This window comes from Oenanthe melanoleuca, chromosome 3, assembly GCF_029582105.1.
Source record: "Oenanthe melanoleuca isolate GR-GAL-2019-014 chromosome 3, OMel1.0, whole genome shotgun sequence".
Classification (NCBI taxonomy): Eukaryota; Metazoa; Chordata; class Aves; order Passeriformes; family Muscicapidae; genus Oenanthe; species Oenanthe melanoleuca.
In genome coordinates, this window is record NC_079336.1 from 101628551 (window position 1) to 101653254 (window position 24704).

A 24704-nucleotide genomic window follows, 5' to 3' on the forward strand; every position below is an offset into this window, starting at 1 on the left:
GGAATCAAAGTAAAGCCAGAAAATAATTTCACTATTAAACCCATCATGTTCGTTATTTGACATTACACAAAAGCATCATAAATGCAAAACACTTCTGCTCCCCTCTAGTTCTGTGCCTTCATGTAAAGACTATGACTAATTGATCCTAAAAGTTTGTTGGGTTCACTTATGACTTAAGACAAATTATTTTAAACTTAACATATTTCACAAAGACCTATACTTTTTTTACATTACCTATGTTCTCCTCAGAAAACACTCTCACAAACCACAGAAAGATCTACTATCACCTGTGTGCTCTGATTTTTTCTCAGCTTCTCCAGATGAAGCAAGTGTGGAGACAGATTTCTTTTCTTAGCCTGGATATTATTCAGCTTTTAAAATGGCTGAAGGCACTCAGTCTTTCTGCTTTTTAACCCAACTCAAACAGAATGCCTACCTTTTTTTTTAAAAATGTATTTAATAATTTTAAAAAGTAGTTGTGTTTGGCTGTCTCAAAAATCAAAAGAAATGCTACTTACCGTGGAATATTTTAAAAAGAAAAATCTACCAGACAAATGAATTTACTTTCTGTTAACAGTCTCACAGCCTTAAAGTATTTGGCTCTACTTTTGGTTTTTAATGCTTGTCTAGTCTTACTAGGGTTGAACTGGAAGGCAGTCAGACGATTCTGAGATAACAGGCAGGAAAAAACAACGTAAACCCCTTATCCCAGAGGAACTAGAACCGGTGAATTACGCACAAGTAACAAAACCAGTTTCCTCACCATCAGAACTTCTACTGAGACTCAGAGCTTCAGAACTTTCCTCGAATCTGGTTGGGGCAAAGACAGGAAACTGCATCTTCTGAGCTTTAGAAAAAGATCTTTAACATGTAAACATAAGATATTATGCCCCTGTCTTTTAAGTAACATTTATATTATCTCAAATAAACAGTCTTGCTGAAGTTAGCCTGTAATTGACATCTGACACAGTCCACATTGCAACAGATATGATAAGTGCAGTAAACAGCAGAAATTATGCTTCTCTGTGCTCTGAGAAACATTCATATTTCCTAGCACAGATAAACTTTATTTTGTTGCTACGCAACTCTCACACAACAGACCACATTCTGCAGTAAATAAGAGTACAAATTTTACAACTGGAGGGCAAGCATTTGGCCTTTTGGGTTTTCTCCCCATTTCAAGTTCCAGCCCTAGCTTTAGTTCACATTATAATATTCCATCATTTCATTGCAAAGCTGCCTCTAAAGCTCAGTAAGGGATATTTCAAACTGAGCAAAGTGAGAGAGTCAGAATGCAGGAGGCTGATGGGAAACAAATGGTAGAGCTGGTGATGTCAGTGAAACCATGAAATTAAGGGATTTTTCTCTTTTTAAATCTTCTTTAAAAATTAACATTAAATTTTCACAGCAAGATATCCAAAACCTGTGTGGCCTCTCCCTGCTCCCTGTAAAACTGCCACACCTGCAAGGGAGGTGAGACAGTGAAGAACTACCTTTGGTTTTACCCAAGATGAGAATAGTATAGTCTTACCTCCTTTGTTCTTTACAATTGCAAAATTTCTGCTGAATTCAATAGATACTTGGATTGTTTAGAGGACAGAGGCACAGATCCTTTGTGTCTTTGCATCCTCATCAAAAGCAGAGTGAAGAACACTAAGATTTATCTGACTTAAGGGTGTGCATGGAAACTCAGTAGAGCCACTAGGTTCTTCCTAAATCACGGGTTAATGCATCAGTTATTCAAATTTCCCTTTTGCACATGGCTGCAAATTCTAGAAACTCTCCCAGGTAGCATCAGCCTTCCTTTGCCACTGTTAGCAAATCAATCCAGGTGAAAAATGTGACTTGGAGCTCCAGGTGGATGCAGCTGGCACAGTTTGAGCTACAGGGATGTGGATTAGCCAAGGATCTGACGTACATCCAATGCACGTACATAACAGCTGTCTGACTGCAGGGGGGCTTGTGCCACTTAAAATGCTGAATTTCCAAAATTTTGCTTTGCTCTTTGGTTCCTTACAACAAAGAGTCCTCTGGGCTCCTACAGCCTACGTGCCACAAGCCCAGATGCTTATAAAGTCACTGGGGAAAGGACACTCTGTTCATAAGAAAGCAAGATTTAATCTCTACAATCTGCAGTCTAGTTTCTCTAAACAGTGAGCAAGAAGCATCTTTTGCATTTTAAATTTCAGCATTTCTGTTTGCTATCAAAACATTTCTGTTTATAGTTTCACTTTAACAGCTAAATTACTCCCAGGCATAGAAATTAATTATCAGCATTTGCAAATACACATTGAAGTTTCTATGCTGGGCTTAGATAATGGCCCATCTCTGATCACACCTCCCAGTGTAGCAGCTTTCCTTAAGAGCCTGAAAGATTTGGAAACACCTGTAAAATTTGCTTTGAGTTCTTTCTTCCACAAGTGATCTCCTACAAAGCAGAGCGTTCCCTCAGTCAGGATTGCAGGAGGAGGCCCACAGAGGGAATGCAGTTGGATTTTGTCTGGAAACACAACAGGCAACACACAAGGCAAGTCTTCAGACCTAAATCTTGGAAAAGAATACTTGATGTCTTCGGATCAGTGTCCTGCCAATTTCTTCTACTCTCCGGCATCCTGGAGGAGAAGATGCAGATCAGTTCAAGCCCCTGATTTTCCAACCCACTCTAAGCCTTTTCTTTCTCTGCCTCATAAAAATCTATATTCTGTCAGATGAAATCCATCCCTTAGCCACCAAAGATTTGCCACTACTTTTCTATGGATTTATTGCTCTCCTTGTGAAAAAAAACCCAAAATAATGTTTTCACCTAATCTATTCAGTTCCCCATTTATAAGGCAGGGATAACAAGTCTTTTTCCAATTTCTCCACATACTAACCTGTTTAGATTGCAAGCATTCCACTCATACAAGTTGCTATAGCATCTTGCCTGGAGCAAATGAAAGCTCTGAGAAAATGTGATTACAGTGAGGAAATGTTGATGTCCCACCTGTCAGTGCCATTGCCAGGCGAAACTCCTCCTTCAGCATCTGGAGAACTTCTTTTGCTCCTTCTTCACCCTGGGAGATTAGGAGACAATGTGAATTGTTAGATATATGTGTGTAGGTATAGACATGTATACCTGTTCCAAGAAAAGTTTTATGCACAAACATAAATCCTGAGGGCTGGTCACAGCAAATTTTAGCAAATAGCAAATCCGATGATCTGGATGCACACAGACAGATCACACACATGCTCCTCTGTGCACACAGGCACATATATGTGTATTTAATAAAGCTGAACAATGAGTGTAGGGATCTAAAGTCATGCATTTGAGCTTTCCCTCACTTACTTGATAAGCCAATCCCCAGAGGACAGGTCTCCCAACGAAAACAGCTTTGGCACCAAGAGCCAATGCCTTGAGAACATCCGTGCCTTTTCTTATACCACCATCCAGGAACACCTCCACCTTCCCCTGCACAGCCTCCACGATTTCAGGCAAGACATCAATCTGAAAGAGAGAAACCAGGAACACAGCTTGGCTGCTCCTGAAACCCTATTTATTTTTGGAGCCAAAGGATCCAAGCTTTACAGCATGTTAATGAGCAGTTGCTTGCCTTAATCTATACCCAAATAACACAGCCTTGTATTGAGAACCAGCAGTGACTTCACAGGGTAAAAGGTATGTGCAAAGGTCAAATTTATTTGGAGAGTCACATAAACAGAATGAGAATCAGCAGGATCTCACAAAATGGCCATCTGACCCCATGACATGTATCTGACACAAGCCAGTATCTGATTCTTATGCAGAATATACCAAAGCGGCACTAAGGAAACCTTTTGGTGGTGTTACCTCCCAAATTTCCAGTCTTCACTAGTTTGGGGATGAAATTGAATCAGCTCACTTTTTAAATAATCATCTTTGCTTCCCTGTTTAAATTTGCCATTCATTTATCCTGAGAGCCAGCTCAGGAGCCCAGAGGCAGGCACTGTACCTATAGACAAGGAGTGAGAGAAACACATGCCTGGAGGAACTTAAGAGCTGGGTGGAAATTTTTAATTAATGTATTTTCCCTTTTGAAAATGCATCTAATTACAGGTATGACTATAGAGAAAAACTTAATATAAGAAAAAATTAACTTTTCTGTAAGTTTTGAGCAGGGTAGGAAATAGTTTACTTTAATGCACATGTATGTTGCTTTCACTGAGCTCTGCTCATCCCCTTTCTCAACTTAATCCCCTACACCACTGACACAAGTAAGGGGGGGAAATATTTTTACTGTTCTCAAGTCACAAATAAGTAACCAGGGAATTAAGTAATCCTTCTTGCTATGCAAGAGCTCCCAATGAAAGGATGAGCCTCCTGAATTCAAGCCTGGAGCATCAATTACAGGGCAACTTTTCCTACAAGGCCACCTAAATAGTTCCTATTCATGAAAATCAGGAAAGGAACACCACCAGAAGCCAAGTATTAAGGAGACTGGAAACTGTGTGGAAGTAAGACAAAAGACACAAATTCACATCTTTCAAATACGGATGTAATTAATTTCCTTTTTAATGGATAAAAATGACTAGAAGATGGGGAAAAAAAAAAACTTGAAAGTGCAGTTTGTTTTTAGATTTGGATTAAAATTTTCTTGAAGTTTGGCACTTGCTGTGATTTTCCCCCTCCCTTTGGTTTTGCTCTCTTGCCAGACATATTTTGGATCTATTTCCATATCCAGAGACCACTTTCTACATCCTGACAAACTGTACCAACATTAAAGTACTCTAATAACTAAAGCATGATGCAAACCATAATTAAAACATAGATTTCCTCAATGTGTAACTAGACACTAGAAATATTGACCAGCTTGGGTTCAGCTCACGATCTGAAACCTCCACGAAACTGAAGCAAATTAAAATGTTTCTAAATCAGAACCATTTAACATGGTCTGATACACATACATTATAAAAACAGCATTGTGAAGTGTTGTTCTTTGTACCATAAATCCAGGGAACACATCAACTTTAGCAGTTCTCCTCGGCCCTGTGGTGTGGCAAAGGAGTAACCCCTAACAAGGAGTTTGCAAATTTCTCTTCTGCTGTAGCTGTCAAAAATTAATTTGTATTTCTTGAGCTCTCCCATGTTCCTCAAAATGATGTTTTCAACAACCTTATACATTGTTGCTGTTGGATTACCGCACACTCAGGCTTGCCCAAGAGTTTTAAATACTCTCAGTGAAATTGGGGAGCACATTCCCAGGAGGTGACAAGAGGACCTATTCCCCTCTCCTTTCAGGGAACCATCATGGAAAACAGGAGGTTTTTCATTGAGAACATATTGGAAATACCCAGAGAGGCACAACTGGGCTTTGATTCTCCTCCCTTTCATTCTCTTTTTATTTGTGCAGCTTTCCCACACCAAATGAAGCAAGATGAGTGATGACTGGAATTTTGGGTTTTTTCCTTCGTCCTGAGCACATACTTTTTCATTTTCCTCCACTTCTCTCTCTTTTGCCGACTGAGAAATTCTCAAATCCCTTTCACCTTTGGAAAAGTCACGGGGTAGCATGACAAGGAAAAGGAAAAAGGAAAAACTGTAATTTAACCACTCTCTCCCTTTTCCAAAGGTGAAAATACTTGAAAGGAGAAAAATGGAGAGTTTCATTCTGCCTTTAGCTGTTCCTTAACTGTAACTTTTTAGAAGCCTCCAAAGAATATTAAAAGAGGAAAAACCCTAATACAACCTTCAGTGTGCTGCAAATGGCAATGAGGGTTTTTCAAAAAAAGAATGAGAGAGAAGAAATCAAAGAGGAGGGTGGAAAAAAAATCGGAAAGATTTTCCAATTTGATCTACCAAGGAAAAGCTGTTTCTAACTCAGAGTACTATGTGACATACATAGAGAAGTGGAGAAAGGTTATTACTCATGGCTTAAGGCATAGAACAATTCTTACAGGTTTTTCCTCCAGCTTCCACATGTTCAGAGAAAGCAAACAAGGAGCCAAAAGGCAGAGAAAATTAGAGATTACTGGAGCATATTGGCATCAGTACTTACAGTAGCAGGGACCCCATCAAGCTGCCGTGCTCCATGATTTGACACCAGGATCCCATTTACCCCAATCTTTACAGCTTCCTTGGCATCATCAGCTAGGAAACAAGCCCAAACAAACAGGATGTGTTCCTCCATAACTGGGAGCTTGTAGACACACAATGAGGGGATCACTAAGAAAAGCATTGCCAGCTCATGCAAAGCGACCTTACAGCTTCAGCCTTCTAAAGCCTTGCCTCAATACAGAAAAAAGTTTTATCTTTAAGTAATAAGACCAGAAAAGTAGTTTGAAATGTTGGAACAAAACATTTTATCCCTTTGGATCAGCAGCCACTTTGGTTACTAGCCTTTATTTTCTCTATTATCTTCCAGAACTCATCAGTAAGAATTTCTTTTGCCCACTGCAAAATTACTGTCAAGATCATATTAATGGTGGTGTTGGTGACAACACCAGGCACTTATTTAAACAGCTGCTTCCATAAACACCTTCCCTGATGGGTTTCTAAGGGTGCAGGAGGAAGTGACAGCTCTTCCCTTGCCTTCCCCTGGGAAGCAGCAGAACTACTCACCCCTGAGGATCCCTTTCAGCACGATGGGCAGCGAAGTCAGCCCCCGCAGCCACTTGATGTCCTCCCAGTTGATGCTGGCATCGATGGCCTCAGCAACGTACACAGCCAGCCCACTGTCTTCTCCAATGTCTTTCCCCGAGGAAAACGCCAGGTCACTGCTCGAGAAGTTCTTTAATCTAAAGTGACAAAAGGGACAGAACGATAGTCTGAGGAAGATTTGCTGTGGCTACCATCGGTGCCAAATGCCAGCCTTCAATATACCTGAGTTAAATCTTTGCTGCGCTGCAGGGCAGGAGCAAAACCAGACAATCCCAGCTTGTCAGATCCCACTCCTCAGTGAGCCAGAGCCTTTGGCTCACAAAGCATTTGATAATCAACATAAGCACAAGATCTTTAATGGCCCTTCCAACCCTCTCTATCTTTCTGTGACGGTTTTATGATAATTTTGGGGCAAGTTTCTCTGGCCCAAAGTAATAGTCTGACTTCTACAGCAAAAGAAATAAGGCTGGGTTTTGTTTCTCAAATACAGGGAATTCAGCTATGAGAGGAATAGGGGATCAGGGAGGTAGAGAGGAGAAGGAGGAAATGAAGTTTTCTTAAGCTCCACGAAATAGATGGATGTGCATGAAGCTTTGCAAAGAATTCAGAGTTCTCATCTGTTCAATAAAGCCAATAGCCTGCCTGTTTACCTTGTGTCCCTTTTGTACATTTCCTTGTAAAATGTAGGGAGGAAAGGAAGCTCATGTGAAAACAATTCAGCAACAAAATCTCACAGACTCTATCACATCCACATCCCAGTTGCCCTGCTCTTCTGAAACTGTGTCCTGTTCCACATGGGGCTATTTAATACTCACATTTCACATTTTGGGAAGTGTATGAGTGTTTTTGAATGGAACCTGGCTGGTTTCACTGCTGATTTCATGCCTGCAACAAGCAGCATTTCACATGGCTTTTCTGTTCAGCTCCAGGCCCAGGAGCAAAGGAGAAAGGAGTGGGCTCTCAGCAAGATCCAGCTTTTCAGCTGTTGGTTTGTGGAGGGTGGGGTGCCCAGAGAAAAACAGAACCATGGATAAGATTATATAAATAACTGTTGTTTTTCTTGGCCTGGAAAATGCAGATCAACACTTGGATGAATGTTGCCTTACATACATTTCAGAGCACAATGGCACCTTGTTGTTGCTTTGAAACTTTGTTGAAAAGCCGAAGCCAAGAAAAAGTTATCACATAAACGAGCAGAGCCCTGTGCTCGGAGAGTTTCACTGTGGCCTCTGCAACAAAGCGCTGCCCAAGAATCTGCAGTGATTAATTGGAACCTTTAAGGATTACTCCAGTTTCATGTGATTTCATATGGTTCACTCAAAACCTTGTTGTATTTGGGCAGGTGGGGTCAAAGTTCTTCAGAAATGCTCGCCTGCTTTCCTCAAATGCCTTTGGGTTATTGGACTCGCGTTCAAGAACTTCTCAACCCCAGGCCTTCAAATTCAATTGCCTCTAAAAAATCAGCTATTTAAATAATTGTTTAATTTCATCTTTTAGAGTAAAAGGTCAGTGTGTATTGATAATGTGCCAAACACAGTTCTCTAGCACGATTACAACACAGGGCATACGCTTACCACCGTGGTACATTTTCATGTGTTAGGGCTTTTGTGCTTTCTGGTGCTTTCCTCCTAAAACTGTACTTCAACACAGAAATCAGGGCAGAGTTCAGGTTGCTCTGTCAACTTTCATCTCTTAGCTGCAAGTACAAGTGCACAGGGGAGAGCCAACACCCCAAGCTCTGGAGGGGTTTTTGCCAGTGAGGTAGAGGATCAGATTCATTGCAGATCCCCATGGTTTATCTTCCTTTAGAATAGTATGGAAACGAAGAAAAACCTCTAGATGTCATTCTTGCTAAGCACATTACATACAATGTGTGTACACTATAACACAATAATCATTGGAGGCACAGGAAGAACAATTCAATATCATTGATAGTATTCAAATTACCTTTCACCCAGAACTCACCTCAAAGTTTATCTGCTTCAAAATACATTAAGCTGTCTTTTTTCTCCTCTGTCTCTCCATTTTTGTGTTGATTTTCACGCTCTAAATAATTCTAACGTGTGCAATTGCAGACTGTGGCTGTTACCAAGACATAAATGCAAGAATCTTGCAAGGTTTTTAGCTTCAAGTCCTGGATATCCCATCAAGTAAATATTCTTCCAGCCAGTTCTTGACTGCTAGAACTGTGCCAGTACTTCAGCATATGTTTATCAGGTGAGTCTCTACAGCCTATCAATTTATATTTACAAAATGCCAGACAAATCAGCACCCTTAAAACACCATTGTAAGGTTAAAATTCTGGCTTAATTCTGTTAAAATTGAATTGCTCATTGGCCCTGCAGTGGGGAGGAACTAGAATTAGTGCTGAAGTCAATCATGATGCCACGAATTCTGAGACACAAAAAATGTCACAAAACATACTTTGGGTTAAAAATTGCCCTAATGGAGAATTTAGAAAGACTGATACCCAGGTGTTTCTGTATTTGAGTAAAAGAAGAAATGAAGTTGCTCGAAAAGGAGCTCTGCAGTCAATAGCAACATGGACCCAGAGCAGTGTCATAGGATGACACAGAAGGAACCATAAGATCTTTTGGAAGGGAGTTTTGCCCCACTAAGTCCAGGCCCCTTTTGGAGCCCAGCCAATTCTGCTGTCAGATCCCAGTTCAACATCAGAGCAAATCACTCCAAGCTCTGCCCAGCTGAGGTTTGAAGATAGCCAAGAATACATTGACATGTGCATAAAGAAATGTCCCATATTGTTGGATCCCAGAAATCTGGGTTTTTTGAGCTTTCTGTGCTTTCTGACCCCCTGGAAAACTCTGCTTTTGACCTGAGGCCTTGAAGAAGGCTTCCAAATTTGAGTGATGGAGTTAAATAGAAGTGTGCAATTAAATAGAAGTTAAACAGAAGTGTGCATAATTAAATAGAAGTGCATAATTTCACATGGTGAAGGGTTTTAAATTTGAAGTTTTTATAATATAATACCAGGTAAGGGACAAAATGAAAAATTTTGGGTGGTGTCTCTTTTCAGCATTCATCTTCCTCCCTCTTCATGGTTTCAGGTAGTAGTTTCTGGTTGGACAGTTAGTATTGCCCTGAAGGTCATGGGAATTTGGTTATTAGATCAAAAGTGTAAATAATATAAGTGAATTGCTGATTCACTTATATTGAACTGTTATTGAACTGTTTCAATTGAAAAATTGAACTGTTTACCTTTAAGAAAGCTAAGTAGCTTGCAGCTAGCTAAGTCCATCTACATTTTTCTTGCTTCTAGCTGGTGGCTAGAAGCGTTGCTGAACTTTCTGTACTGTAGATAAGATTTAATAAACAACTAAGCCCAAACACAAGAAAATTCATCTGTGTTTTTTAATCCTGGCTCTGAATAGAAACATAAAAACTCCAGACAAACCGCTAATTAAGCAGTACAAAACACCACGCTGTTACACCATATCTTGCTTCAGCAGCCTGCATCCTCACATTGCACAGCGTGCAAAGAGCCAGGAAAGCTTAGCCTTGGCCTAAAGCAGCTCCCAGCCCAAGCACAGCCCCACAGAGCCCTGGCAGCAGAGGTACCTGAGGTGCGGGGGCAGCTGGAACCTGTTGCGGACGTCGGCGAGGCGCCGGCCCAGGTACGGCGTGTCCACGGTGACGAAGATCCCTCGGTATCCGGCTCTCTCGGCGCGCCTCACCAGCGACTCTGTCACCTCCCGGTCCTTGTACACGTACAGCTGCAGCCAGCGCAGGCCGCCCGGGGCCGCCTCGGCCACCTCCTCGATGGAAGAGGTGGCCCAGGAGCTCAGCATCATCCCTGTGCCCACGGCCTGGCACGCTGCAGGAAAAGTGAGATTCTCTAAACATCAGCGTTAAAATAATGCATTTAAAGCTTCCAGCTTTTTGAACGTTACCACATTGCCTCCCAAAAATCACCCTCCACACGAGCTGCACCGGCTAACCTCACACAGATATGTTTCTATGAATCTATCACTTCTTCTTTTTGGAGTAATCTGTCACTTATTGTAAAATAAAGGAAAACACGCTGCAGAACTCCAAAATATTATAGAAAGCCTTGTTTTCCTTGGTCTACCACAGTATGCATATTTTTAATGTAAATGGACCTGTTTCAAGACGTCATCTCCAGCCCATGGAGGAATTAAAAAGTGGTCTTTATGACAACATTTTTATTAAATAAGGATTACAAGCCTCTTGGAGTGGAAACTTATGAACAGCTTATTCAAACAAATTGGTTACACCCTCCCAGGGCCACCAGCCAGTTTTCCTTCACTGGAAATACAGCAGCAATCACCCAAACCTCTCTAGTTCGTAACCATTCTGTTCCTCTTCTTTAAATTACTGGACATAGTTCCCTCTATATTGGGAATGCACGGGAGGGTTATGAACCCAGGAATTGCAAAACCCTCACATCAGATAAGGGAGAAATGTAAATGTTATGGTTCAATCTGCCTTTAGATATCCATTTATTTCCATTTTTGCCTTTTATTCCCAAGTCTACCTCTACAGCCCTATGGTTGCAAAAGCAAAAATTTAGTTAGAAAATGTACAATAAGACATTTTGGGTGAAGAGAAGATGTAAATCACAATATCACCATATCCTTTCAACTTAGCTGCATATGTAGCAACAGAGAAAATAGTGCTTTTCTCTTATTTAAGACTAGGTTTAAGCAGTGTGGTTCAATGAGAGTTCAGCCATCCCAAACGGGGTTATGGCATTTTTATGCAAGCATGCTCATAAAATTCCCCTTGTCTCTCCTGTAAAGTTCGCAGCTCTCTGGTAAAGCACCAGCTCAACACACACAGTTCAGATCTCTCAGGCAAATCCAAAGTTCACAGACAAAATTTTTCAAAGTTTTAGAAATTCCCAGTTCCAGTTTTGGTTGATCTGTGCTTGACCTTGATAATTTTAAAGCTTATTTTGACAATTTTTTAGACTTCTAAAACCATGAGATAGGTCTGAAGTACTGCCAGGTTTGGTTGGGGTTTTTTCTACCTCAAATTAGGTTTCTCTAAAAATATACTCCCACTTCTCACACATTTAGCTGCAGTTGAAGAAAACAGAAGCAATTAATTTCCTCTAACAACCGTATTTTACACTTCATTTTTGGGGTGCTGCAAATTATTTATTATTTCAAATCAGTCCAACTACAGCCATATTCCCACAGGATGCTCTTGCTGCAATATGTGACATTTGCCAGAGTTTAAGCAGGAGATGTTTTTGTAAACCAGCCTTTCCTCATGCCATTTCATGATTGCTTTTAGTTGTTTGTTTTTTATGGGGGTTTTTTCCAGGTCTTCTTTTAATCCTGAGCATTGCCAAGAAGACACATTCACCCTTGTACACCCTGCAGGCTCCTCTTGGGCTCTATGACAGCACAGAGAGCACAGCAGCAGCCACACAGAGGGAGCTGGAGAAGTCCATGGGATTACAGAATGGTGTATATCTCTCCCTCATCTCTAATCCAAACCTGCCCCCTGGCAGTTAGAAGCCATCCACTCTCAGGGAACTCAACTGTAGTATTTTATACAGCAACAAATGGGACAGGGCGCACTTGGGAGTCCAGTGGGAAATAGAGCAGTGACCCTTTTTTCATTCTGAAGCCTCAGAGCATCCTCCCCCCATCTGATGGGGCATCACTGCCTTCCCTGGTTTGGGAAGGGTATGGAATCTGTCCCTGTGGGCAGCTCAGAGGAAGAATCCATCAGGGAAGGCACTGGAGAGGAGCCCAGTTCAAGCTTGCAGATTTTGTCAGGGTTACCTTGTATGGGAATGGGAACTTGCTTTTTTCCTCTAGCTGGGCAAATTCCCATCATTTCCCTTTTAGGGGCATCTCTGAAGCCCAGCAGTCAAAAACTGCAGCAGTCAAAAACTGCCCTGCTGCAGGCATTTTTCTCTGATTCCACCAGTGAATCCCCAAGCTAAGGGCCAGAGGGCATTCTTTGGGATCAACACAATGTCCTTTTGGCACAGTGGTATTTCTCAGGAGCAGCAGCCATGTTCTTGGAGAAACAGAGCTGTTTAAAGAACTTCACGCTACTCTCTTGACAAGAGACCCCTGTCAGCCTCTCCTCCCTCAGCCCTTACCAAACCCTGCGTGCGAGCAGTGCCTGTCGTCCTCATGTTGACAGAATGCATTTTGTCAGCTGTGAAGGAAGGCTGGAGGGAAAGGGACACGTGGCCAGAACGGATCTGGGATCTGCCTGGAATGCCAGGCTGCCTGGGCACACTTGCAGCACAAAGTCCCCTGGCCACATCACTCTCTGGGGGAATCCAGGCTAGGATAATCCAGCCCAGGCCATGTTGTCCCATGTAAATATTGTCCTCTCCATGACTCTGGAATGACATTAATTTTTGTATCTCAAAATTAACCTCATCTTTTGATCACCAGATAGGTAACAGATGGGTACAAAGTCTCGCTGTTTTCACTGTGGCTGAGTGCAAAATATAATAAATGGCCAAATCCCTCCTTCCCAGTCATAACCATGTCTCATGGGCACAAGAAACCCAAATTTCAGTGCTCAGCATCACAGAGGGAAAAAGCACAGTAGTAGCCTGTTAAGAGCCAAAGGAACAAAAGAACAAAGGTGTTGCTCCCTGTCTAGTGGGAATGACAGAGCTGCCAGAAACTCAGCTAAAACAGGGAGAAAAAACAGCTTTCCAGACAATACTCCTGTTCTCCATTTGGCAAAGCAAAGGGTGCAGTCATGCCACAGGTGATGGTGAAACCCTGCCTGCGTCAGCAGCAGCCTGCAGAGTGGTTTGAGTGCAGCTGCAGAGGGCAAACACAAAAACTTCAGCCCTGAGCAATTGCTCTCAGTTCAACTGTGACAGTTCTCAAAAGACCTGCCCAAGAAAACAGTCGAGTTCTCAGCCTGATTTTCAGCCATTCAGGCAGAAGCCAGACACTGCAATGTTGCTGTGGGGGGAAAACAGGAATATTTAAACTACCCAGTAAGTGCAATATGGAATAAGCAAGAATATAAACACAAATCTCAATAAAATAATGCTACAAATCTGCTTATAATCAATTAAGGTTGCAAAAAACTGCTATTTCTTGCTGGGCAGCTGGATGATACACAAGATTTTGAGTAAGGGATCATGTTGGTTTGCAAGCACAGCATGAAGTCAGGGTGGCAAATGAGTACCTTGGCATGGAAGAACAGTGAATCTGCTGATGGACAAGCAAGGAAAAAAGATCCCATAGAATCAGAAGGGTTCTACTGAAAAGTGTTTAGAGAACAACCTTTTGCTCTTTAGTGGCTAAGATTATTCATCGAATTTGGCAAATATTTTTAGTCAAAGAGGTTGAAATTGGAGTGGGAAGGATGAGAAAAAAACACCTAAGTCAAAATGTCATGTGTTGATCTTTTCAAAATGGAAATGTTTTATCCTGAGCTGACACTTTTGTTTCAAAACAGAACTATAGCTAAAAGCATTAACCAGTAGGAAAATGAAATAAAACATTATGTTTTGGATCAAATGAAACATTTCAGTTAATCCAAAACAATTTTCCTCCCAATTTTTCAGTTTCTACTGAACAGAAAATCCATTCTTTGGAAAATTGCCACATACACTGATGAACTACAACTAAAATGCCAGGGAATATACTTGAAGGAAGACCTAGAAAAACTGGGACAAGTGCCAGGGTGCATGAAATTGTTTCAAGGACAAGAGAGCTTTCTCTGTAAGGAAGAGAAAACTGAGGAGCAACCTTATTACAGCCCACATAGACTTTTTAAAAAAATTAATTTATTATTTTAAAGTTTAGCAGGAGTTAGCTAAAACCTGGATTTGAGGCTTGCAAGGTTTGATCATGACTGCAGTTTGTTTTGCTCAGAGTGGGGCCACCTAACCTTTGGAATAACTTAGATTGTGTTGGCTGTCATGTCACCAGTAAAATGGTAATTGGATGTTCTTCCTAGAAAAGATTCTTTACTCCTGCAAAAGAACTGCCCATGAAGGGGAGTTTCAGGTGAGCTGACAAATGTGCCCTGCTCTGGAAGGTGCACACTCCTCTCCAGCAGCTTGGTTGCTGCAGGAGAGCATCCCTCCGGAAGCAACAGCCCCCAAAACCCTGACAAGCCCCAGAACAAGAAATTGTGAAGGCAGGGAATTCTAAGGGACACCATGACATGCCCTTGTCCCTAGAGGGGCCAGTTACCCTACAACATGTGGGCAAATCTGCCAGGAGAGCAGAGCAGTTCCAAGCAGGAGGCTGAAGCTCCAGGAAACTCCTCAAGCATTGTTCTCAAAACATCAGGAGTTCAGGGAGGGAGCTGTCATTGCTCTCCTCACCACTCTGCTCTGCAGGGCAGCGTGGTGTGAACCAGGATTGTCTCTTGGGGTTCAAGACCAGCCAGGCAGAGTCACGGCACACAGGGAGGCTCCTTTGGGAGCTGCTCTGCCCCCAACATGAGCCAGGGCACTGGCTGGGAAGGGGCAGGAGTCAAGCCACGCTGTGCTTCTCAAGGATCATGGCCACAGCAGAGGCACCACCTCATACAGCACTTCCTGCACACCTGAGCCAAGAAAAGCCAGGCTTATGGAGCATGCCAGGCTTTGCAGAAGCCACAGGACTATGGATCAGACTTCCTTGGCTTGTGCAAACCAGTGGAGAAGCTGAATTAAAGCAACCAGCAGTTTACTCACTTAAACTCTGTGCTACCTCTGGAACAGAAGAGAAGTTGGATGTGGCAAACCCCCTGATCCCGAGTATCCCAAGTTTAAGAGAACCTTTAAGCCAAATGTGTACTTTACAGCTAATTCCTGTCATATTATAAGGTCAAACCAAAAGCTTGGCACTGAGTGCCCTGCTCCACCTCTAACAGCACAAAACCAAAGCCATTTTTTTTCTCCTCCAAATGCCAATGCAATACTAAGGGTGATTTTAATACTGCCCTCATTTGAAAGCAATGAAAAATTCACCAGCTCCAATGGATAAGTTTACTGGACCGCACATTCCAACTGGTGCCAGTACACCAAGCTGTCCAGCATGAAAACCTAGGAACATTAAATGCAATACTCACGTGTTAAAGTTTGAAAATGTGGTACTCAGACTTACTGTACCACTCAACTCTGCATGCCTTTGTGGATTTATGCCTTAAAACGTGGCTGGGCTGCAGCATCAGTAGGAATTTTTCCTAGGAAACATCCTGGATTTTGAGTTTCAAATCTCGCTCTCACCATTGCATTAATATGTTTGCACTAAATGTTTCAGTTTCCTCCCTGCACAAGCGGCCCAGAACTAATCCGTAGGAGCTGCCAGAGGATGGGACAGCACCGAGAAGCCCTTCCCAAACCGATCAGAGGTGCTGCAGCGCCATCGCGTGGAGCACCCCGGGACTTACAAACAGGAAAAACAGGGTCGGTTTCCCAATAATAAAGCTTTTGGGAAGGGAAAAACGCGGCCGCAAAATATGCTGTAAAATTGGAGAGATGTGTTTTTTAAAGATAGCCGTAACCCACCTCCGTGGACAACACAGCTATGAAAACTGAGAGCAGCTCCCACTGCAGGGCTGAGGATTCGCTCACCTCACACCAGCATCTGCTGCACTGGGCATGGAAATGCTGTTAGATGATTAACTCAACCATGCACAAGATTTTTATTTTATATATGTATATTTATCACCTATTTAGGTTTTTGTACCTTTTTCCTTTCAGCACTGGAGCACTGAAATGCACACCCACACTTCTTGCTCAGATTTGAAGCCATTCTGCAGCTGGAGTTAAAGAAGTAGGCTACAATTCCCCATTTGAATTCTGGTTAATATCCTTTTAAGCTGCATCCTCTGTGCTGGCAACATCTCTGTGCAGCTTCCAGCCCAGAGGAGCCCTTATCGCACTGCCTCCCTGGGGTGCTCTCAAAGAGCTCTCTTCAAAGCAAGGATTTTTCCTGGGCAGACAAAGGCCTCCAAATTTCTAGATCAATTCTCTAATAGAAAGAGTGTTGCTGTGACAATATTTATAGTTACATAGAGTGTATAGGTAAGTAGATAGATACTTCCAATTTCATATGCAACAAATTATTCCCTTCTGGCATCCTTCATTTCACGGAGAGAGAAACCACACTCAGACGAGTGAAATGGTAAAAAACCAATGTGAGAATCAACCCTGTTACCCTGAGCAGCAGCTCAAGCCCAGGCAGCAGCAAGGAGCCCAGCTGGGCTGCCCAGGCAGCAGGCACAGCAGTGCCCTGCCCTCCTCCACCCCGTGGCAGGGCTCACCTCTGGCGGTCGCCGTCTCTCCGTGGGGGTGAGCCATGCGCTGCATGGCGGTGGCGGCCACGCACACGGGCATGGTGACCCTCTGCCCCAGCACCGAGGTGGACAGGTCCATCACCGACACGTCCCTGAGCACCCGGGGGTACAGCTTCCACCTGGCACACACACAGAGAAATGTGATTCAAATGGCTGCAGCGTGGGGCGAATTTGCAGTTCCCAATGGGCAAGAGAAGGTTTTCCTGCTGGCAATGGTGGAAGCTGTGTTGGGCCTGGAAGAGAACCCCACTGTGTCATCCAGAGCTGCAGCAAAACCCCAGCAGGGCACAAAACCTGGAGGGAGCAGGCAAGGAGAGACCAAAGAGCAGAGTGGGTGAAAGAGGAAAAGACCCCTTTAACGTTATTTGACTGGTATTGTTTGAAAGGCAAGGCAGGAGCTGTAAAACAATGAGGTTCATGGTGGGTCTCAGCCCTCTGAAAGCCTTGGGGCAGAAGCGGGTGCCAGACACTTGAGATTATTGGATAACACAAGCCTGGCCTGCATGCTTGAAACTCCCTTTTCCAAACCAAAGCAAACTAAACCCCACTTAACCTGAAATTACGGTTTACTGCAGCATGTCTACACACACAGCAATTTACCTTTTTTCCCTCACACACACAAAACAGCATCACAAGACCATGACCCCTATTATGGGATCAACTAGACACTATAACATCCAAAGTTTTATGAGGAGATACCTGTGCCATGGGACTTGGCCCCATCATCCAGGTGTTGTCACAGCACTGCCACCACTAGAAGCCACAAGAGGGGGTGCAACACCTGGGGCTGCCTCTGGAGAGCTCAGCCAGGCCAAAGCCTCCCTGCAAGCACCAACCTCCCACTGAGCCTCCCTCCCTCCAAAAGGGCTCCCACGGCTCCTGAACTGTAATTACAGAGAAGAATTAAAAATGTGTGGTCTAATACTGCTGAACTGGAGCAACTACTCAGTACCAGAATGCTTGAGATTGATAATATTATACTCACCAGCATGGAGAGAGAACCAGTCAGGGAGTAGGGGTGAGTCTGAGCTTATGTATTAAAATGATGGTTCAGGGGGTAAAAGAAAAAAACTCTTATATAGAAAGATCAAGATACATTTCCCCAAAAAGCCTGAGGCAGAGCCAGGATGAGATTCACCTTTCTGAAGGCCTGGAGCTTGGGGCCATGCCAGATCTCCAGGCAGTGCTCCCCAGGGAGGAGAAAGACACTTATGATGCTTGGAAGGAGATGTGTGGCTCTGGACTTCAGCTGTGCTGCTTGGTGCCAAGACACACACGGCAGGAACGTCCCTCACACTTGTTTTCATGCCATTGTAACAGTTTGTTATTTTTCAGGGGAGGATGGGCTGAGGGTGGGACAAAGAAAACACGACTTATTTCTCCCCCTTTTTTCCTTATTCTCATTCTGAAGACTTCCACTCTACTCTGAGGTATCTTTTCCCAGCAATGAAAAAAAACCAAACCTTTATAACCTTGCTCATTTATACAATCAAACCCAAAAGTGTAAAGGATGTGAAGCATCTCCCTCTTTCCCAGACTCCTGGTTTCTCTGACCTGTCAGATTGGTACCTGCCACTGCCATCTCACAGCTGGCCTGTGAGGGTCCGTCCTGAGGTACAACATCCCTGTGGTGCTTTTTGCTGAGAGGAGAAACAGGAGCCAAAATCTTCCCAGCAGTGCATGCAAGAACAGTGATGCAACCCCAAGCAGAAACCCCTTATCAGGTCACATCCTCTCAACCAATATCCAGTCAGTGCTCCTGACCCAGAACTGACTGGTCCCACCAAAAACACCAAACAGGCTCACTCCCTGAGAATCATCATCCTTTAATAAAACCTGATCTTGCTTTGGAAACTCGGGTGTGTTTCCAGCTCTAAATTTCTCAGATACTTGAAACCAGGTGCTGTCTGGACAGGGAAATGCCCTTAAGAGCAGCAAGGAAACCTCACATGCAGCATTTCCCAGTCACCAGGGCACACACTGATTCAGTTGCCACACAGCACCTACTTCCTCCAAGTTGTTCAGTTAAACACTTCCTGCATATTTTGGAAAAAACTCGGGGTTTTTTTGTTTTGTTTGTTGGTTTTGGTTTTTTTTTTTAATTCCTCATCTTCTCATCACCCACATCTTTTTCTAGCCAAGTCCACACTCGTGTGCTGCAATCAGCAACTAAGAGTGAATGCATCCTTCTTCCCAGTTGGAAGCGGGAGATGCCGCAGTGGGGAAGGCAACGAACACTCCCGATTTAGGCAACTTCAGCTAAAAGCTGATTTGAAGGCAGGATTAAGGGGAAGGCAGGGGATTAACCTTTTGGATTTCATTTTTTTCTCCATGGTCAAAAAAATTTCTCATTGTAAATTACCTTGCAGTGGGGTAAGAGGGAAGCACTGGCTGCTTTCAGCTGGGAAAAATACTGAAATTTTCAAACTGCACCATATTTTCAAGCAGCTCCTCCTGTTTCTCTCCTGAGTTGTCCCAAATCCCCTCATGCTGCAGGGCAAGAAGCACATTTAGGAAAAGACACACTGCTCAGGCCAAGCCTCCATCCTAAACCCAACTCAGTTTGCTGCCCTTCTCTCTCCTACAGTTCCACTTCCCTTCAGAAGGAGCAGCGGCTGGTGCTGTGCCAGGCTAAGCAACAGCTGCTTTTCCTTGAGGAAAATTATCTTCCCTCCCAGCTTGTCTTGCCATCCACACTCTTTTCATGGTGCACTGGAAATCTGAGGTGAAAGACATCACAACAACATAACTAAATTATAATTCTAAGCATTCCTTTCCTTTTCTCCCTCTAAACTTCGCAGACTTGTCTAACCCATTCCCACTCTAAGCCTTGCTTTTTTAACCAATGTTTAAATTATCTCTGCGGCCATTTTAATGTCTTTAATTGCTATAAGGTGACACACTTGCAGCTGCATTGATGCTGGTACTGCTGAAGCAGCAGTTGCTGTTTCTTGCACATGACAGAACAAGGCAGCTTCTCCCAAGGCTTCCAGGAATTCCATGGCAGGGTGGATTAGCAGGAGCATGATCCTACACATGTCAACGTCCTCATTCCACGCTGAGAGGGGAGACTCCAGACTGATTTCCTGAATGCCATCTAGCTAAAGGCATCCCAAGCTTGTCACAAAAATCTCTTGTCCATTGAGGCCCCTCACTTCTGTGACAACTCAAGAGGGGATTTCAAGCTGCAGACAGGGCTGGAAGGATATCTGGCATTCCAGGATGCAGAACAAACCCAAGGTGAAGGCAGGCAGACAGCACAGGGAATGTCATATGCTCTGCCATCCCAAATCATCCTTTCTGGCCTTAATGCCTCACTTCTGCCAGGGCCATTTGAGAACTACAAATAATACTTATCTGGCTTCAGCAGGAACATTGATGTCAACATCTGAGTGCTGGTTCTTCTCTCAGTCCCAGAAGAACTGGGAGCTGGGGGAGAGTTGTTGTGCCTGGTGTTAAGCTCAAACACTGTTTTTGTGGAAGCAGTTTGTACTCCCATACGTAATTACACAAAGTACCTCAAGGCCAAAAGGCCAAGACATTCATTTTATAATCCAATGAGTATAAATTGTGCTGCTCCAAAAATTTCATGGAGTGTTCCAAAGATACTGCAGGATCCAGCAACACAACCATCCATTAGGGTTAGTTCTTAATAACAACAGTAATATTAGTCCTTAATAAGATGATCTATTTATTTCTCCAGAAAAGAAACCCTTTGTTTGGCAAAAAAATAATAAAGAACTCACAGATGAACTGGTTTTCCACCCTCACACCTCACCTGAATAATCCTGCACCATAAAGGTACAGGCTAACAATTCCTGCTTCTGGTTCAGTTTTGTGCTTTTTCTTCCATTTAAACTTATAAATATTTATATTTAATAAACTGCAAACTTTTAAAATCAGACTGAACCCTGCAACTATCTGACTAGGTGATCTGTGTGCCTTGGGGGTGCAAAGTCCATCTGACTTTCTATTTACCCACAAGCTGCAGTCAGGAATAGGCAGAAACACCAGGACTGTGTGAGGGTCAGAGTGAGCAGCACTTCCCCATCTGTAACAGTTGAGCCACGTTTCTCCCAACAGCATCCAAGGGAAAAAGAAAGGTTTTTCCAAGTCCCTTGTGTCAAGGAGGTCTTATAAACCAAAATATTACGATGTCCTTATAGTAGGTTCTACCTTTCAGGGATGTATTCCCAGGTAGCCATTGCAAACACGGTCTGAGGACTGTTAATGGCAGCATCCCACGTGCTGACAAAATGGGATCTTGTTTTATTTTAGATAAATATAAAGGGAAGGAGGGCAAAGACACAAACACCTTCCAGCCCCTTTATCCATCCCCACATTGTTGAGGGGCAGGGATCCAGCACTGAAGGACTGAGCTACACCAAATGCCACTGATTTCTTTTCAAGTCTCAGGCCATTCAAGGCATTCAAGGCTAATGAACATCTTCAGTCCCAGGCTGCCTGCAAACACCACAGTTTTGAACTCCTAAAACTGGAGGGTTTTACCGAAAATCTGATAGAAGATTCAGGAAAGATGAGGTAAACCTGAACCCCACAGGCAACTAGCCCGATGTAAGGAGGTCTCTTATCAAAGGAATCCATCCCTGTGGAGAGAAACAGCTTCAGAGCAGATCTGCCCTTATCTCCCTGCCAACACCCAGCTCAGCTGATGCCAGCACAGCAAGGAACATATCCAGCCCTTTGTTAGATTGTCTCTGGCAGCTTTAGACCCCACCTCATCATGATTAACTTTAGCAGCTACAAGTAAAACACTCACTGCTCCTGCGGTTTATTGCCTGCAAGTACTTCCTTGGAGTGTCCTTTCCTTAATGTCTCATTTTGGTTTTATGAGGGCAAGTAGCATCAGAGCATCTGGAAGCATTAAAAAAGGTACAATAAAAATCAGGTGAGTGCTACTTCATCCCTTCCTGCTCCTACTCACTCCTCAGGGCAATCTTTTGGCTTGTGTTTGAACAGGGAAATTTCTGTGATGGCAGCTTCTGCAGGGAACTAGGAGGTCTGGAATAAGCAGTGAAGGTGAGTTGTTTTTTCTTGATATTACAAAGCTTTTCTATGTGTGTCCTTAAAATTAAGGCTCTGGGCCCATTTCTGACCTTTGAGATTCTGCTAAATGAATGATCACAACTTTCATCAGTTTTGCAGCTGAATGGGCACAGCCTACGGAAAAGCAACTGGAGCAGGACTGCAGAAAAGCAAAGTGGGGAGGGAGAAAGTCTAAGGATAAAACTGGAAAATCATGGTTTGGTTTGCAAAGATAAGTGCAGGGGGTTAAACGTCTGCACCAACACTGCCCCTGAAGGAAGGAGATGTCAGCAGCTGTTTGAGCAGCTTGGCTGGGCTCAGCTGGGCTGAAGGGAGCAGCTTCCAGCTGCCTCCTTCCCTCTGCCCTGCTCAGGGACATTTAGGAGTGGGGAACCAACTGATGTGATGCCAATTGTGACACTTCCACTGACTCCCACAGCCAATGCCCACTGACTCGGTGCTGACCTTGTCCTTCTGAGGCTAAGGGTGACCTGAGCCCAGGTTTTGACAACAGTTCAGGGGGTCAGTCTAAATTAAAACTGGTTTAGAACAGTCTCCAGCATTAACGGTATCTCCTGGTGAAGGGCTGACCTCCTGCTGGAAACCCCTGAGCATGGCTGGGCCACCCAGGACTGAGCCCTGGCTTTCCCAGCTTATCCTAGAGCTGGGAAATGCAACTCCTTCCTGCAGGGCCCTGCAGCTCTCCTCTGGGAAGGCCACAGAACTAATTCAGTTTAGGAAAACTAAGGAAAAGGCAAAACTGAGGACCTAAAAAGTAAAACTCCACCCCAAGAACCCCTTGCTGGCACTGTAACCCGAAAGTAGAAATTTCAGTTTCACTGGCTGATTAAATATTGGAGCTGAAGGACTCTGGAGAGAATTTCTGTTAAAAAAAGAACCCAAATGCAGGCAAAGCTAAAAAGGTGCTAATGGATTTCAGGGACTACTTTTTGACAGATAATGTTAGGTGGAGGAGTGAAAGGGGAGAGAGAGTTGTCCTGAAAATCAATTTTTTGAGAGTCTTTTTGTTAAAATAGAAAGAAGTTGCAGTGAAACTGAGTTCCGTTCATAGAGAAAAACCTAAAATTGCACCACATCTACTAACACAGCAGAACTTACACCCCCTGCCTCCCACCCCAGCCTTCAATCATCCTACCTGGAAAACGCTGCGACATTATCTGCCAGCGTTTCCTGGTCATCGGCCCCAGACCGGTAATAATCGTACACGGATTTGGGCAGAAAGGTTTTAGCATACTCCTCAAAATCTGCAATGCACACTGGCTTGCCAGACATGTTTGCAGCTCTCACTGGCTTAGCTTATTGCCACTTCCACTCTTTTAAACTCTTGAGTTTTGCCTGTAAATCATTAATATGGGACCTCATCAGGATTCAATTTATCTACATTCCCCCCCAAAAAAAAATAAATACACCAACTTCTTGTGTCATATTGGACTTCAGCACCATCTTTTAGTTCATAGGTAAAGGCCAACCTAGAACATAATAGAATAGAATATGGTAAAAAGAAAGAAAATTAGTTAGCAAAGAAAGAAATATGTAGTTAAACCTCCAATAACCGGAATGTACATTCCCCGTTGTTATCTAAAATATCCAGGAGACTGAAAACAGAGTTTGCTCATACCCAAAAGGAAAAATCTTGATTTAGATGATTTCTAAAAGCAGGTGCCAGCCTGCACATTTAGGGTAAAACCTTACACAGGTGAGATTGCAGTTATTTCCAGTAGAATCCTGGATACCAAGGCCAGTTTCAGAGACCCAGTTGGGCATACCGCTCCTGATTTTTAGGTAATTCCATCTCCACAACCCAGAGGGCTCTTGTTATTCTTAAAATGTTAAGGAGTCAGATGCACTCACCAGCTAGAAAAAAAATCATCTTATCAAAGAGACAACCCTCATGCAAAGTGTAACAGTCTTGATTTAACATTTCTAGATTTCTCCTTGGTTTAAATTTTAAAAAATATGCAGAGTTTACAGGTTTACACTAATTGTTTAACAGGGAAATTAAGAGTTTATCATGGGTATACAATTCATTTTTTCAGCTGCAGACTGCACATTAATATCAATTTACACAGAATTACACCACAAGGCATTTGTCACACATCAGTGTCAGAAACAACTCGAATGCAAACTGCTTTAACCTTGGCATTTCACTGTGCTTGCAGCAAAAGTCTGGGGACATGTCTGCTCACATTTATTTAAAGTTTGCATCATCTGTGCTAAAAGCAGGTATTTATCCTGGAGTATGAGACAGGAAGTGCTGCATGATAGCTGAATATTTTAATATGTGCAGCTGAACTCAATCTTAATGAACTCAAAAGGCTTTTATGTTGGGAAGTTGCAAGAATTTCTGGAGGCAGCAATAGTGTTGCACCACAGTTCCCTTCTCCCCATCCTATAATGTCTGTATTCTTCAAAACTCTTCCCACCTTGATATTTCTTCTTCCACTTAGATGCTTCTCTGCCACATTCACAGGATATTGATGATTTACTTTAATTGTCATTATTTGCCACTCAGGCTAAAAGTTCCTCTTCCCTCTCCCATTGTGAAGCTTCTCAGTTGCCATCCTTTGTGGGTCCTCCCACCTGTGCCAGTCAGACCCCAAAGCCCCCCTGGAACCACTGAATTCCTGCTGCAATCCAGCCAACACACCTTGGGAAGCTTCACAGAGCTCAGGAGTCCAACTGGAACTGGAGTCTCCAACAGGATCCACCACTTCCCATACTGGCTAGTTGCTGAGCTGGGGTGAGGTGGAAG

General features: G+C 43.3%; 1 protein-coding gene across 1 annotated transcript; it reads right to left on the bottom strand.

The window, feature by feature from the left end:
• Positions 1–895: 895 nt before the first annotated feature.
• HAO1 (hydroxyacid oxidase 1) lies at positions 896–23259 on the bottom strand. Its single transcript, XM_056488148.1, has 8 exons — positions 23088–23259; positions 16853–17004; positions 10190–10445; positions 6575–6750; positions 6012–6103; positions 3326–3484; positions 2984–3053; positions 896–2612 (listed from the first exon to the last, which is right to left on the bottom strand). The coding sequence occupies exons 1-8, from the start codon at positions 23222–23224 to the stop codon at positions 2542–2544; spliced, it is 1113 nt and encodes a 370-aa protein (XP_056344123.1). The 5' UTR covers positions 23225–23259; the 3' UTR covers positions 896–2541.
• Positions 23260–24704: the final 1445 nt, after the last annotated feature.

Coding starts and splice junctions, on each gene's coding strand:
- HAO1 (XM_056488148.1), bottom strand. CDS start 23,224: ATGTCTGGCAAGCCAGTGTGCATTGCAGATTTTGAGGAGTATGCTAAA. Junction 6,751..10,189: donor CAGCTGCCCCCGCACCTCAG/GTACCTCTGCTG, acceptor TTGTCACTTTAG/ATTAAAGAACTTCTCGAGCA. Junction 2,613..2,983: donor CCTGGCAATGGCACTGACAG/GTGGGACATCAA, acceptor CTTCTCCTCCAG/GATGCCGGAGAGTAGAAGAA.